This window comes from Mangifera indica, chromosome 2 (assembly GCF_011075055.1).
Source record: "Mangifera indica cultivar Alphonso chromosome 2, CATAS_Mindica_2.1, whole genome shotgun sequence".
Lineage (NCBI taxonomy): Eukaryota > Viridiplantae > Streptophyta > Magnoliopsida > Sapindales > Anacardiaceae > Mangifera > Mangifera indica.
In genome coordinates this window covers 16,069,307-16,086,487 of record NC_058138.1, presented here as the reverse complement: position 1 = coordinate 16,086,487, position 17,181 = coordinate 16,069,307, and the positions used below count along the sequence as shown (strand labels likewise).

The window sequence follows — 17,181 nt, the reverse complement described above, 5'->3', positions numbered from 1 at the left end:
TTAGGAGGAAAAGAGTGAAATGATAGTGATGGAGAAGCTCGCTAGAAAAATCTAAGAAAAAAATTAAATCTCTAGAGAAAAAATAATTATTTTTTAAATTTTGAGTAAAAAAATTATTAATTTTTAAACTAAATAAGGAAATGTAATAATTTTTTTATTTAAATAAAAATTTTTCTCTTAATCTTAACAATAAATTTTAACAGATGAATAAGTATTTCAGTTTTTGACAGAAACTAATGAGATTTTTTCTTTCCCCTGAACCTTGGGTGGGAAACAGTGTTTTGGGCTACTTTTTAACTCTCATGTGAACTCTTATGACCTTGTTTGATGGGCTTGCGTGTTGCTTAAAACTCTCTTTTTGAGTCAAGTGTTCAGGGTTTAGATGTGCTAACATTTCAAGTAAACACATTTTAAAAATATGAGCAATATTATGTATATATATATATATATATATATATATTTTGTATATAATTTAGTATATAGATGATATATTATTATATAATTAAGTGTTCTTTATTTTTATTTAAAAATTATTTAATTATATACTAATACATCATTTATATACTTAAATTATATATAAAAATTGTATATTCATAATTTTATTGAAAAATGATTATACGAGAAAATTGAAAAATAATGTATTTCACAATAGAATTTAATATTAGTTTTTTGGGTAAAAAACTTATTTCCACTAAATGTTTAGTTTATTGTTAAAGTGATATATGCCAACTTTCAAAAATCCTAATACTTATCTATCATTTAATTCTGTTATAATTTTTTTTATTAGTTATAAAGGTGAAAACGTTATTTAAACAGTAATATTAATAAATAAAATTTTATCCATTTATCTCATTTTAGTTTTGAAAACTGATAATTCTTTCCTAACTTAGTTTTAAAAACTTATTTTTTCCCTCTTCTTTCTAGGGTTTTATTATTTTACCATTAACAATCACCCCTCTCAAATTTTAGACCATTACAATTACATCCCCACAAAATTTATTCTTTCTTTCTCGTAATCAATTATATGATAATATATTATCTGTGTGCTTAAATTATGTATTAAAAGTTTGTATGCATAATTTTATTAAAAAATGATTATATGAGAAGATTATAAAATAATATATTTCATAATAGAATTTAATAAAAGTTTTTTGGCCAAAAAGCTTGTTCCCACCCAATATTTAGTCTATTGTCATAAACAAAAATATACTTTAGTATTTTTTATTATATCCAATAAAAAAACAACACTTATTTATATTTATTAATTTTTATTAAAAATAATACTAATTTATACAAGTATTCTTCAACGTAATCTAGTTTTCTGATAACCTTTTATATTTTGTGATAAAATATTATTTAAACCAAACACATTTTTGAAGTATTTCTAGGATTTTAACTTTGTCTCTTATATTTCATATTTTATTTGAACTTCTAGACATATTTTTTATTTAATGTCATTGTTCAGCTCTTACAATTTTTAGATAAAAATAGTGAAAATCTCTAAAAGTATAATAAGAAGAGCAATACTATGTATACCCACTTTGGGTACACAAATGTATATACACTCATATGTGTCATCATATGATTGGTTATTGTTTTAGTTTTAATTCAAAATCATCCAATCACATGATGACACATATTAATGTGTATATATTTGTGTATCCAAAGTGGGTACATATAGTTTTACTGTAATAAGAAACTTTTTCTAAGAAATCATAACAATTTGATAATAGCTTATTAAGGCAACCTTCTGATGAGGCTAAAATGTTGAGAAAATACAAATATATATAAGAAAACAGATCATAATCTGTATTCATTTTGTTCTAGATAAAATGAGAATCACTGCATAAACACACTCAGTTTATTCTCAATAACATGCTTTGAAGCTGCTAATTATTAAATACTTATGTGAGAGCTGATGAGTTCTTCATTGCAATCCCCAGTGTTGTTGACATGCACAACCAGTGGACTCCTCACATAATGGCACCCATCTGACCAAAGTATCTCTCCAAAATCATATCTCCCTTCAGATTTCTTCACTGCTTTCATTGTCACATAGTATGACACTTCTTCCCTCAAAACTGTGAATATCAATATTCTTGGCCACACCATTACCTCCACTCCATCAGGCTTCACAATGCTAGGAAAGTATATCGCATTCCTGTTTGAACCCACGTTTCTTGCAGTCCTCTTGACTGTCGTCGTCCCTCGGAGATTCAAAACTGTGATCGATGGATAGTTTATGTCTGCAATCTTGGTTTTGTGTGGCTTTGAGCTGCAGGCTCTGTCCTTTCCAGGAATGGGAAGAACTATTTTCTTGATTTTTTGTTCGTCGTAGCCAGTGTTGCATAGAAAGATTATGTAATCGTTTGGTTTTATGTCGTAAACTAGCCCCGGATCCATGGCTCCTATCGGGTTCAAATGGCCGGCTCCTATGTCAAAGGGATTTGAATCTTTCATTGATCCCCCGTCCAGGATTGTGTCAAGTGTTGAGTCCCTACTAGAAGCTGAATATATATCACCAATTATAAAAGAATAATATGTTAGAAAATTCACTGATATACGCTAATATTAATTATGATTTTGATTTAATAAAATTAGATAATTGAATAGTCTAATAATAGTTTATGGATAAATTTACATGATCAATAAAGATAAATTCAATACACAAATGTGCGTTTGGTTTATATAATTTTTAATTATTGAAAATGAAAAATTATTATAAAATTACCTAAAAAATTACCGCATATAAATTTATTACTATGTTTAGTAAAATTGGTATATATAAATAATTATAATATTTAATTAAAAGTAATAAAAGAATAATAATATATAATTTTATTTATTATACGAAAATTAATAGATATAAAAATATTTTTTATATTACTTATTATATTAATTGAAAATAGAGACATTTTTGTTCTAAAATTTTAATAAGGAAAAAATAACAATATAATTAAAATTTTCTTAATAATTTTTTAATATCTAAAGTGAATGTGATAATAAGATTTTCCCTGTATTACTTATCTCATTGTCGTTGGTAATAAAAAATTACTAAATATTTTATTACTTTACTAACAAAAAGTAATAAAATATAGAATAATCTAACCAAACATTTTTTAAAAGTTATGATTTGAATGGGTAATATTAATATAAGTTTAAGGTATATAAGACCTTTAATGAAATCTATTAATCTACTATATATTGGTTAGATAACACTCCAGAATTAATGTAGTATAGTTTTACTTATCGAAAATTGTCATTTAGAGAGATTTTATAAGCGAAAGAGCTTTACAGATTAAATTGTACGGTGATATTCTAAGTATTCCTATAATCTAAAATTTTAATTTAGTATTTAATATCAGGAGGATTTAGCAACGCATGATTTTATGTTTTCACTTAAAATAAATCTTACTTGATATTTATAATTTTAACGTGTAATCTGATAACTGTGTTTGTTGAATTACTACCTGTGGTCATGAGAGCGGATCTAATGGCTGCAGGCGACCAATTGGGGTGCGCAGATTTGAGTAGGGCAACTACTCCAGATACATGAGGGCATGCCATTGATGTTCCTGATTGAAAATTCCACTTCACGGAGCGGCGATCTACCGGTAGCAGAGTTGGAGGAGTTAAAGGAGGCCATGCTGCTAATATACCAATTCCGGGAGCAGTAATATCTGGCTGTTAATTGTACATGAAAAGCTAGAATTAACGAGTTTTCATTTTTGTATATTTCCATTGAGTTTTTCATCCTGATAAAAATACACCTCAAATCATTTAAAGCACAAACGAAAATTTGAGCATTATGGGGCAAATGATAATTGAGGTTTAGTTTTGATCATTTTAGTTTTCATCATTGAAGAAAAGCCCAAGGAATTATTCCCACCCAGGGTTTCTTTTTTTCTCAAAATTTTAACCAACCTTTTAAAAATTTAATTATCTATTAATCGTTAAATTTTACTGTTATTATAAAGGGTAAAATTATTATTTAAAAATTTTAAAACATAAATTAATAAATATTTAAGTTTTTAAAAGCAAACAAATGAGAATTTGGAAAAAAAAAAAAAAAAAAGGAACCTTGGGTGGGAATAAGTCCTTTGGTCCCGAAGAAATGCTCTTTTCTCTTGGTTTTTTGCCTATTGATAGAATGCAACTGCAATCATTAAAGCATTAACCCAATTAAACTTACTAGGAAAAGAGAAAAAGACCCAACATAATTCGGTTGCTACGTACTAGGTTTACACAATTAATTGAATGGTTCATATGGTGTCTTATAATAAAAATCTTTTATTTATATAAATTTTAATGTTTTTGGTGTTAGAATGCGTCAAAAGGGTAATTATTTTTTTTAATTTTAAGATTACCCAATTAAATGTTAAACCCTGAGTGTCTTCATTGTTGTTTGCTACCAAAAAACAGAATTACCTTTAGTATGTCAGGTGAAATAGAACTTGGTCCTCTAGAAGAGAAATATGCAACTATTGGTGCTGATACTTTTCCTATGCTTGTTTCGCTTGCTTTTATCTGCACCGGAGGAAGGCTTCATTGCCACAACATAATTAGTTTGATGTTAGAAATTAAAGAACCTCACAAGCAAAAGTTATTTGTTTTTCACTTACTTTTCGAACTGAGCGAAGTAGTCCTTGAGTTTAGTGGCTTGATCTATGTCTAAACGAACAGTTGGGATGATATCAACATCAGCCATTTGGCTTGCCACAGGCTCAGCAAAGATCAACCCAGATGCATTGGCCTTCTTTACAGCTAGTTCTGCTTCTCCAATGTCCACCGAACCTACGGTGGAGAAGCATAACACCACCCTCGGCCGTTTGGCTACTGTTTTATTCCAATTCTCCCTACTGCAAACCCTGCACATGTAATGGAAATGTATATAGAACAATACTTTGGCTTTCTCTAATGCATTTAAGAGTGAGGAAGAAATAAGATAGACCCGTTTTTGAAGTAATTGAGTGCATCTGCCAATTTTGCATTAATCTCTGTGCTGATTAGGCCTTCTCCCTGTAGAAAGAGATCAGTGAAGAATTAGCTTCAAGGAATTTCGCATACATATTTGAACAAAATGATTATAGTAGTGGCCCTTTGTATCAGGGCTCATAATTAAGATCACTAAGTCTAAAGAGATAGTCAGTTCACCATCTTTAAATAGAAAAAAACACTAGATCTTCATTGCCCTTTATAGCTAATTAGGAAAATAACTACAATCTTTAAAGAATTGAAAGGTAAAAAAAAAGCACAACTATAAATTTAGATGATATTTTTCTCTCGTGTATCATTATAATTTAAGAAAGAAAGCGAAACCGAAGTGTTTAAAATTACCGTGATAGAGAAGTCACCATTGACTATTATTTCAGTAGGAAAAGCTCTATCAATGGAGGAAGCGGCCACGGAAATACTCCATGGAGCAACATTTCCAACTAACGAGGGCAAAGGTCCATCGTTGCCAGCTGAAAACACCACAGTGACACCAAGTTGCATTGCATGAAAAGATCCAATGCCCGCATTTGATGCAAAGAATGGACGCAAAGGCGGGGATTCACCGAAGGAGGCTGAGATTACATGAACTCCATCGTGCAAGGCATCGTCGAACGCTGCTAGAATATCAGCCTCAGTGCATTTCCCATCAAGATCCTTGCTCCAACAAATTTTATACACAGCTAATCTAGCCCTAGGTGCTCCTCCTCTTGCTGTGCCTTGCCCTAGACCAAAAAAATTTGCATTTCTGACCCTGGATCCAACGGCTGTCGATGCTGTGTGTGTGCCATGGCCTAGGAAATCGCGCGGAGAACGATACTCTTTTTTGCTACTCATGTTCAATGGTCCGTATGCTTCTTCAAAACCCTTAAGGTAGTATCTTGCTCCGATCAATTTCCGGTTGCATGCTGTTGCTGGATCAAAATTTTCTCCCTTAACACATTTTCCTTTCCAGCATGGTGGAATAGGCCCCATGAATGGCTCTTCCTTGAAGCTTTCAGATTCAGGCCATACACCTTTCACCATAGACAAAGTATGTTAAATACAGTTACAATGACAGCGGAACAATTTATGAATAGATATCAATTAATGACCTGTATCAAACACCGCGACGATTATGTCACTGCCAAAGGCAAGCTGCAATGGAGCCACCTCATTTTTTTTGATGTTTTCTAAAGTGAGGCCTAAAAAATCCCAGCTTCTTGTAGTGTGCAACTCGAGTGTCTGGCTCTCGAGTACCGAAATCACCCCTTCCATCTCTGCAAGCATTCATTGGGAACTTTTAAATCAATGTACATATGATAATTCTACTGCATTGAGGAAGAAAGGGTTCGGTTAATTCAATACTGGCTAAGGAGGCAGCTTGGGTTGAACTGAGCTTTGCTGAAAATCCAGAGAAAGCATGCTTGTAGCTATAAAGCATGGAGCGTTTAGCATCTTCTTCACTAAACAAAATGCATTAGAAGAATTGATCAGTGTTGCATTCTAGTGTATATGTAAAGGAAAATTAAGTGAAAATTAAACAAAACCTTGAAAAGACGCTAGAGAGGAGTTGAATATGAGAGATTGAAGTGAGATAGGGATCATTATATTGGGTGAGCCCTAAATATACAATGTAAACCTGCACAAATATAATAATGCAATATAAATAAAAAACAAATATGAAGATTGAAATGAGAAAAGAGAAAATGAGAGCATTATTATTTGCACATTTGGGAAGTAAAGTTACACATACATGGGATGCAAATGTGGAGTGAACAAAATGAAGAGGGAGCGATGAGAGGAATAGGCCCCAAAAATGATGAAGATGAGAAGACATATTGTAAAATATTATTGAATTTGTGTGTCTCCCTGGAAGAACCAAATGGATGTGGGGGAGTTTAAATACTGTAGGTTAAGGCAATTCTTATGATTAACGATGTTGTAGTGCGTGCATTTGAAGGCTCTACGGCTGCAACAACACTTAGAGATCTTCTCATTTACATCATGATAATTCCCTTCCAAGCTAGTTCGTAGGGTGAAAATTTAGGAAAACCTCCTATATACACTCCTTATTTTTTGGGTATTGTTTCTCTCTTGTATAGTTTGCATCTATACGTAGAAGTATAGCCTAAGTCTACCTTCATAAAGCTCAATCATATACCATGAATTCAATCAAGAGAAATCCATGTGAACTTCATCATCATTAGCATATGTTTCAAGAGCACTTTAGAGAGAAAGCAAGGAAGAATCAGAAGCACTCTTATAACATCTTCTTGATACTTCATCTAAGAAATTCAGTAATTGTCATGACAACTTCTCAAAACTAATATGTTTAAGCTCGATTTGAAGCAGCTAATGTGTATTTAATTATCATAATGATGCACATAAGGTAATTTAGTCATATATATAGAACCATATACTGTAAAATTTTTTCTTCCCAATTGCTGAACGAACACATGCAAGTTTTGGTCCCTATAACAATGAAATTAGCTAACTCTAAGGTGATCATCAACATTCTAGCTATGAGTTCTAGGCCGGCTACCTGTTAATTACTCCAAGCTGCCTTAATTGGAATCATTATTGTGGCATTAATTATAATTAAGCTGATCACCCTACTATATAAACTAATTCTCAACCATAAATATATGTGTATAACACCATGTTATTCACAAAAAACAACTTTAATTTAGAGATCAAGGAATGAAACACCTACCTTAGCCATAATATTTACAAGACTCAATTAGCAGCTAGTAGAAGTAGCTACTTCAAATAAGCTAATACTGATCCTACAATGAAAAAGACTATTGAAGGATGGATATGTGTTTGCCCTTGCAATCAAATCATCATTACTAGCTTATTTTTGTCTAAAGCATTGCTTGAATTGATCGATTACTTCGCGTAACCACAAGTTCATAATCAAAGGACTTAGATTATACGAAACGCGTTTTACCTTCCAATTTATATATATACTTCAAATCATTGAACCTACTTATTCCATATGAACACTAAGAATAGTGTTTACTTTGTTGATAGGCAAATGATCTTTTTCATACCAATCCATAATTGCATCTTAATGCATTTGTCATAATTTGAATGAAGTAAAGCATCTTGTTTGCTTTGATAGGCAGTAATTTTAAGTACATAAAATTTATCTTTAATGAGGTATTGTAATGGTCATACATATGTGGATAAATTGAACATATAACCATCTAAAAAAGGGGGGGGGGGGGGGGGGGGAAGAAAGAGAAAAGGAACTCATCAATTAATTAACAAGTATGGTTTCAAATACATATATCATGTTACTTATTCATGAATTTTACATTTAAAGGTGTAAAAGAATTAGTTACATATAACACATATATTTATATGTTGAGTTTATAAAACTATTATCTATATTTTGTTACACAATTGATCAATTTTCTTCTTGTTGTATAGATGTTAAGGTGATTGTATGATTCTATCTATAGAAGCAGTGAAACCTCTGGATTCTAAAGAAGTTGGATGAGATATGTGTGTGTGTGTTTATAATGCATGCATATCCAGCTAGCTAGCTAGGGTTGACGGAGCACTTTGCCTTTCCAATATGATGAACTCAATCAAGAGAAGAAGCATGTGCATGCATGTATATGAATGGATAGACTTCTGAAGATTAATTCAACAGAAGCAGTATCTTTTTTATGATCTTGAATTTACTCAATAACTATGTTTTGTTGATAAATTAACATGCAAAAAGACTACCCAGCAGTGCCCTTTGAAGCCACTAGTTTGGTGTAAAAATCTACGCATATGTTGAGGTCATGAAGTATCACAAAAAAAGGGCAATGAATAAGGCTCATTTCTTTGTAAATTAATGTTAATTAATGTGATAAAAGGATGACCTCTCTCTTAGTTGCATGGCTTCTAATTTGACGAGGCCCCATCTATCTCCAATTCGATGATGATATATGAAACTTATATTAGTGTATTTTGTCTTCTTTGTGAGAGTAGGCCCTGAATCCAAAATCTTATTGGAGCATTTGATCAATTCGATTAATGTTCTAAATTCAAGACATAATTATTGATCTTCTAAAGGTGGAAAATTAATTAGTAAATGTATTAATTAGTGTATCAGTAGCAAAACTGGCCAGTGTATAAGTATAATTCACTTATCACTGTACTTGAGCGATTACCATTTATAGAATCAACATTGTTAAATAATTATCTTTTCTATACTAGCCATTAGTTGTATCTAATTGGCCTAAAAGCACTTTATAATTGCAATCTATAATATTTATGTACAATTATATGTATATTATAGCTAGTGCTGAAATTAATAATTCTAAGATAAGATTAAGATTAAGATTGTTACGAATAAAATAGGTACTTATAATATATGATTAGAATTATATACTTGTATATGCGTATGCTCATGAATGTGACAATTAATTCATCTTATGATTTGCCAATTAATGTAATTGCAATTAATTATGTGTAATATTAAGTGTATTATTAACATTGTTTACGGATCCATTTGTATCAGTGACTACTTAATTATATATGATTTTGGTAAAATGTATTAGTTTATGATTAAGGGAAAAAAATTAACAGATGTTATGAGTATAGTAGATTATGATTAAGGTTGATTAATTCTTCTACATTACTCTTTAATTATATATAATTAATTTGTCATTATAATTATCTGTAATCTATGTATGTTTATAAGCTTTATTGTACTGTTGGCACTGTTGATAAACGATAATTAAGATTAATTAGAGGGAGATATTTGTATACATTATAATTATGGTTAATTATATGCCCTCGATCTACACTGCACAATAATAAATTGTCATTATACAAGAGCCATTATTGTGTACACACATCACAATTAATTTGACTTCACATTTGTGCGTGGGAGAGAGAAAATGGATTGAAAAGTGGTCGTCATCCTCCTATCTATCTATTCATATTTCCATCTAGTTTGTATGAATTCATTGTATTCTTTGCATTTTGGCTTCCTTTATTTGTTTCATATGAATTTTTACTATTAAAAATTTGAATAAGTGAATCAAGGGATAAAATCCTGATGAGTGTCAAATGGGTTATTAACTATAATAACAATATTTTTTAGTGTTTCAAATCTTATAATATGAGTTTTCGATTTATTTTCTTCATATTCAACCCTTGTTTAAGTTCATCGTGAATATTACCCTTCACTATCATTGTTGAGTGTGTTTTCACAGTTTCTAATTATATTTTAATTAAAAATAGGGGAAAAGGATAAAGTTTCACCTTCTATTGTAATCATTTTACATGTATATTAATCCTAAAATATTATGCTAATCCTTATTTTTTTTTCAGTTTATTTTAGGAAATTTATGTTTAGAGTTTCTTAATGAAATTTATGATTTTTGTAGTTGTTTAGTTGATTAAGCTTTGAATTTGTTTGTGATTAATCGCACCGGAAGGGTGATTTGAATAGGTTATGTTGCATTGAACAAGATTTGACCAAATTAAATTGATTTTGGCTAGCAAAATGAAGTTTAACTAGCTTATGCACTAACCTTTGATATGAAAATGTTGTAATACAAACAAAAGCTAGGGTGTCCTGAGTAATTTGTTATGAAATTATAAATTGTGAATGTATGTGGTGAAAATATTATAAGATAAGGGGGTTAAATGAAATTTTTATACTTTTACTTAACTTAGACGAGAGATTCCGCACTAAAATTCCAAGAAAGTTATGTTGTATATGGACCATTAATATAGTCCATACACAACATACATCATTTTCCATGTCAGTATCATCATGTAATATTAGAACGTTATTGAGTTAAATCTATCTATATTCATATTTGTATATCAGATTAATCACATAATGCTCAAATTTCAAACCCTATAATATAAAAACCCTACTTGATATCTGACGAAAGTTAAATCTTTAAGTGGCTAGATAAATTATAATGACTTCTTCTTTCTTTTTCGACTTCTCTAATCCAACGTTGATAAACCGTGTATATCTTATGCATAGTCATTCAAAAGGTTTTAACTATTCTTATTATATCTCTTGACCTCCAGAGACATGATGATCTTATAATTGATCATATGCACGATCATGCACTTCTTTATACATAGTTGTACACTATGACTAGTTACAATCTTACTCTTGAAATCCATGTATGTGTGTACACTCCTATCATACATGGTCATTTAACACTTGAAATCTTTAAGTAAATTACACAAAATATGAAAAAATGATTAAAATATTCTCAAAATATACCTATAGGTATGACAATAGTAGTGTGACATAAAAGAAATGGAACTCATCTTGAATTTCCCCATTATTAGGTGAAACAAGACGTACAATATGTTTAATGCGACATTGAGGTTTAGAGAGGTGTTTCCTTGGTACCATTTCCTCGACCAAATTTATATAATTTACTGCCCTACGAAGGAAGAATGGGATAGAATAATTTTTTGTGAGTTTTGGAGATTTTCAATAACATAACCAACATAGTGTTAGCATTAGAGTATCTCACGTCCAATTTATACTTTATTAAGCTATTTAGGATTAAAAAGATCTTTACAAAAAGGGAATTCGATGTTGATCTGGATGTAGCGAGCATGGTTGTTAGGATGACAACTAAGTTTGATAACTATATTGATGGTTTATGAGCTAATGGCTATTGCTAGAACGATAGATCCAAGGTAAATATCTTGAAATTGGTTGTGACTTTTTTTTACAAATTTTGTTCTCATAAGGCTGATTGCTAATTTACTTATTTTTAACTTGTTCTTTATCGTTGGTTTTTCCCCTTTTATGCGGTGAATATAAAACCAAAAAAGAGATACATAAAGTCTAGAATACAGTAGAAACATTATGCAACGAATATGTGGACATCATTTCCTTGAAAAATCCAAGCACTGCATAGTCACAGACAGAGTCTATTGGGTCAGGTACAGTATTCCATTGACTATTTGTTTAAAAACTTCATTAAACGGGTTGTTATTTGAAATGTTATGTATTGATTTGCATTGCAACTTAGTAGGCAAAACATCCAGCTCTCAGACTTCCCAAGGTAAATCAATTGCAAATGAAGATTGATAGTTCTTAAAGGAGCACAAGAGGAAGTCATAACCAACTGTTAAGTCGAAGTTGGAAATGAACATAGAAGAAAGTTGAGTAGAGACTGCCAAGGGTTCAAACACATCAAATTTTATTGCACTTTCATGGCGGCAGAACAATAAAAAGAAGTACAAAGTGTTTTTGCATTTGGCAGTTGAATTCTTGGCAATTTTGTCTCTTTTGTGGTCTCCAAGAGTGTATTCAATGTTGGTTCTAGAGTAATTGACTTTTATAAGATATCTCTAGTTCCATAAACTGTAAATATGCTTATATGAAGAGGTGATTATGTGAAGGTCATGTATCAAGAAAAAACCCAAAATGGTGTCAGTTGCTTTCTCAAATGTTCATTCCTTCTATTCATTATTCATTTCATTGGATGAAAATCTAATTTATTTATTTTTATCATATATTTTCATGATGATTGGTTGTGAAATTGAGGTTACATTGCCCTTGAAATGAAGCAGTCACCCCTCTCTTAGGCCATCCTTTACACATAAGCCATTATAGTAATCAATAAAGTGTTTCTTTAAACTTTAGTCACTTTGCATGAAAGACAATCTGTAGTGAAGTAAGAAAAGAGAAAAATAGAATTAGAAACTTGGAAAGATAGAAAGAATTACAAAAGGGTTTTTTTAGTATTGCCAAGTTTGTAGTGATTATGTTTACGGTGTATATTTGACAGGAATTATGGCAATTGCTCTTGCAAATGAAGGAGCAAGTGATTGTTTACGATTACAGAGTTATCTTGTGTTTTATTTTCTTGAATAGTTGTCTTCTTTGATTTTTCAGCGAATTGTTTACTGATATTTTGCTCATTTTTTTAAGAGTAGAATTCTCTATGCTCAACGTAATTATGTTGCTTTTACAGAATGATGAATTTGGTCTCAGGATTAATTGTGCAAATACTACACCAAAGAGTCATTAGTTCTCGATATAGTCATCATTTCTTCTTGAAGTTATAATTTTTGTGCTAATTCATTTTAGAAATGGTCCTTCTTCCCAAGTGGTGGAAGGAACAATATAAATGGCCAATATGTAGTTTTGGTTTTCTTATTGGGATGATCATTTGATTCTATTGTTGCTTATTGTCGTTTTTGGGTACGGAATTTTGGTTTTGGGATACGTAGATTTTGGTGTAAGTGACATGTATGATGTAGTCTTGTTTTCACTTCATTTTGGTTTTTAGGATTATCCTTCTTATTTTCTGTTGTGGGTATACCCTATTCCTACTTTCTTTAAATATGATATATAACTCAAAAATGTTAGTTCTATATCCTTAAATTTTGGCATAGTGAAATATACATGCTGAATCTCATCTTAGAAATTGTGTAGAATGATTTGTACCAACCCTGAAGAACTTGGAAGGTCTTTTCTCTATCAATTATTACTGTTTTCAACATATGTTCTCATCTAATAAACAAAACCTTCTACCCATTAATAGCCATGGACTAAAATCATTACACTAATTAAAAGGATTTTTAATTTTCCAGGATCATGGTTCAAATGTATGCATTAGTTTTTGGCAGTAAGACCATGGATGCTTCTTTATAATTGAAGATACTCTTAGTTATAATATGTTTTTAGCCCTTCAGTAAATTCATTAAGACCTTATTGCTTTGATTCATGCTTTTGATACTTAATAAAGCATCATTTGCAGCAATAAAGGTTATGCAGGTAGGTGCTGCTGGGATTATTATCTCCAATCACTTGGTCACCGTGCATCTTAATTTCTTGTAATTTTTGTGATGGTTATGCAACTATTTGTTTGTGCTTTTTTTCTTTCTCAGAAAACATACTACGAAACTGATTTTCCCGGAATTTATGTGCAATTTGAGTAACCAGCTGCAGACCAACACTTCAAATGCCGAAGAGAAATCTAGTAAAGGCTACCAAGAAGTGGTATTCAATCTTTACTTGAATCTTAGGTTGTGTTAAATTTATTTGGAACTTGATATTGAAAAAATTCATTGTAGAATGTAGTTACCATAAACCCTAAAATGTGATTCACCTTCCATTGTTATTTCTTAAAAAAAGTGTATAATTTGGTAGAGCCCTAGAGAAGAAACTGTTTTGTACAACGGAAACTTGCTGCATTCTTATAAAATTGTCAAGGATACTTGAATTAAATTTGCATTGGCATGTTTGAGTAAACTAGAGTTTGTATCTATAATATCAAACCCAACTAAGTTGAGCTTGAGAGCTTTACCCATCATGTTGAACTCAAACTCATACCTTGCAAAACTTGTCAAATTCTAACTTAATTAAAATTTGATAGCCGAGCTTGAATAGGTGACAATATTTGACTATCTTTAGCAGTTCCATTTTTAATTATAAGTTATTATTTATATTCTTATCATATCAATGGGAAGTTTTAATCTTCTACCTAAAATGAGGAAGAAAACAAAAAAGGAAGATTATATATGAGAAATACAGACCTACTTTTCACTAATTAACATCCCTTTCATTTTGCTTAAAGTTGTTCCAAGGAAAATGAGGATAATATAAAAAAAATCAAGCTCACAAATTAATCTAAATTAACCTTAATTTAATATGGTCATAAGGTGGGACAATTAATCATCAGAACTTTCCCAGCAATTCAACTATCTTGTAAAGTCTGTAACTTTAATCCCACTTGACAAAGAAAGAAAGAAATTAAAGAGAAAGACAGATAGATAGATGTCGATCTTTCGCCTGTTAAATAAGATTCATTACTATCTCTGTGACCAATCTTGCACTTTTTGCATCATCTTTGGTTTGTTTTGATTCATTTTCAAGGTAGGGTTTGCTTCAAACATCTAGCTTTTAATTAACCTGTGGCCTCTTGTTGGGTCAAACTTATGCACTTTCTTTGAAAATATCTGTTCAAATGCATTTTACAGCACACAATAACTCAAATATTTAATATAAAGTTTTTCTTTCATATGTGGAAGTCCACACATTTTTTTTTTTAAAATCCGAATATTACCATGCTAGACTGTCAATAAACATAAGTTATATATGCCCCAATGGTTATCAAAACAAAATGTATTCATCAAAGGACCCTGTTGAGTAAAGAGGCATTTAATATTTTCCAATAATTGTAAGAGCAATTTTAACTAAAAATCACTAAATGAGACATACGAATTCGAACTATTAAATTCAAGTTAATTTGAACCATAAATTTAAACTACCGATTCAAGCCATGAATTCGGTTAGATTCAAACCAAACCGAGCCGAACATCCCTTAGTTAGAGTTCGATTCGATTTTTAAAATGAGTCAAATCTTTTAATTTAAGTTCGGGTCAAATTTAAAGCAAACGAATTTGAACCAAACTAAATCGAGTTGAGTTGATTTTCAAGACTGAGCTGGCTCGGATCATATCCAGACCTACTTGCAAAAAGAATATCATATACATAACCAATATTAAATGATTTTAAGTAGCTTAGCTAGGGTTTATATTTAATGGGTAAAACTTAAAATTCATTTCCATGATCAAGTGTAGAGATGATTGGCAATGTTCAAGCATGGTAGCTTTATATATAAAATATTTATATTTGATTCAACTTCCCATTTGAGCCAACAACATTGAAGAAGAAGCCAGCTAAAACTTTATTTTCTTCCCCACCATATAAATGTTCTTCTTAAGATAATTATTTGCATGCACGTGTATTGATTTTTCCTTTTCTTTTTTGTCTTCTAATTCACACACGAACCATTATAAGTCAGCGCATTAAGCTGGAAAATGAATTCAAACTCTTTGTGCTCCCTACAATTTTCCTCCTAGCTATATATATATATTAATTAAATATTATGTATGACTCGACTCTTTATAAAATATTCTCGTGTTTACACCTACATTCACTTCAATCTTGTCTCTTTAACAACCCGATAACAGCCTATAATTTTTTTCTTTTCATCCATTCACTGTCATAATTATCATTATCCTACAATATACGATATATATTTTATAATATGATATAATACAGATAAAAAATGATATATATTATAAAGTATATCAAATTAATACAAATAATAAATATATTATACAATATGTATCTTATAATATGATACATATTTATCAATATAGATCGATACATTTTTTTAGAGAAAATGATGATATATTATTGATGTATATCAGAAATTTTAAATTTTCAAGAGTATTTATGATATTTTTTAAAATATTTACATGTTAAATAAAATTTTTTATTATTTTATTAATATTTTATTATTTTACATTTTAAAAGATGTGTCATAAAATATGATATAATATATGATACACGATATAAAAAAATAGATTATTAATACACAATATAATACGTAATTCAACTATCATCTTCACAATAATCAAAATAATCCCTTTGAAAATCGAGATTTTGAATGAAAAAAAATTAAAGAATAAGAAATATTTTATCTTTTATGCCTTTTAATTAGAATAAGGGGATGCGACGTTGAAATTATGACATGAAATAAGAAAAATTGAAAAAAAAAAAGAAAGAAAGAAGCAAAGAAAGAAATGTTGGCATATGCACAAAAAAATATATATACAAGAGAAATAATTGTATTAATCAAGGCTATATCATCAACCGTCAACTTTGATTTTAACAGAGTTGATATAATTCGCCAGGCTTGATCTATTTTAGTCAATTAATTTCAACCAAATCAAACTTTGAACTTTGAGAAATAAAGTGAAAGAAAACAAAGAAATATTGACACCAGCACATGCAAAACAAAGAAATAAAGTGAAAGAAAGAAATATTGAAATTTTGATAATTGTTGGGTATGGATGGAGTACCTTTGAAAATTGATATACAAGTTTAAACAAGTTGAAAGAAAGAAATGCCACCATCCGCACAGGAAAAAGGCTATAGGTATACATATATTCAAAGGGATAATCATGGATGAGGGCAAAAGGAGTCTACGCCATAAATCTTGTTCAGTCTTGACAAACTTGGAATTTATCCATTGAAATTGCATAAGCTAGGTCGCACCACCGCCGTTGCCACTTCCTCAAGTTGACATGTTCTTTGTCAATCATTCTCTCTTGCCCACAAACACAAATGTTAATTTCTATATACTGCCAAACTTTTGCTTCTTTTGTTTTACCCTCTTTGCTAACTCATGTTGC

The 17,181-nt window shown here is 30.3% G+C and overlaps 1 protein-coding gene across 1 annotated transcript; it reads right to left on the bottom strand.

Moving 5' to 3' along the window:
* Positions 1–1,722: 1,722 nt before the first annotated feature.
* Positions 1,723–6,811, bottom strand: LOC123209759 (subtilisin-like protease SBT3.18). Its single transcript, XM_044627892.1, has 10 exons — positions 6,728–6,811; positions 6,522–6,613; positions 6,340–6,437; positions 6,087–6,251; positions 5,338–6,008; positions 4,952–5,019; positions 4,623–4,868; positions 4,429–4,543; positions 3,471–3,684; positions 1,723–2,507 (listed from the first exon to the last, which is right to left on the bottom strand). Exons 1-10 carry the CDS (start codon positions 6,809–6,811, stop codon positions 1,897–1,899), a joined length of 2,364 nt encoding a protein of 787 aa, XP_044483827.1. The 3' UTR covers positions 1,723–1,896.
* Positions 6,812–17,181: the final 10,370 nt, after the last annotated feature.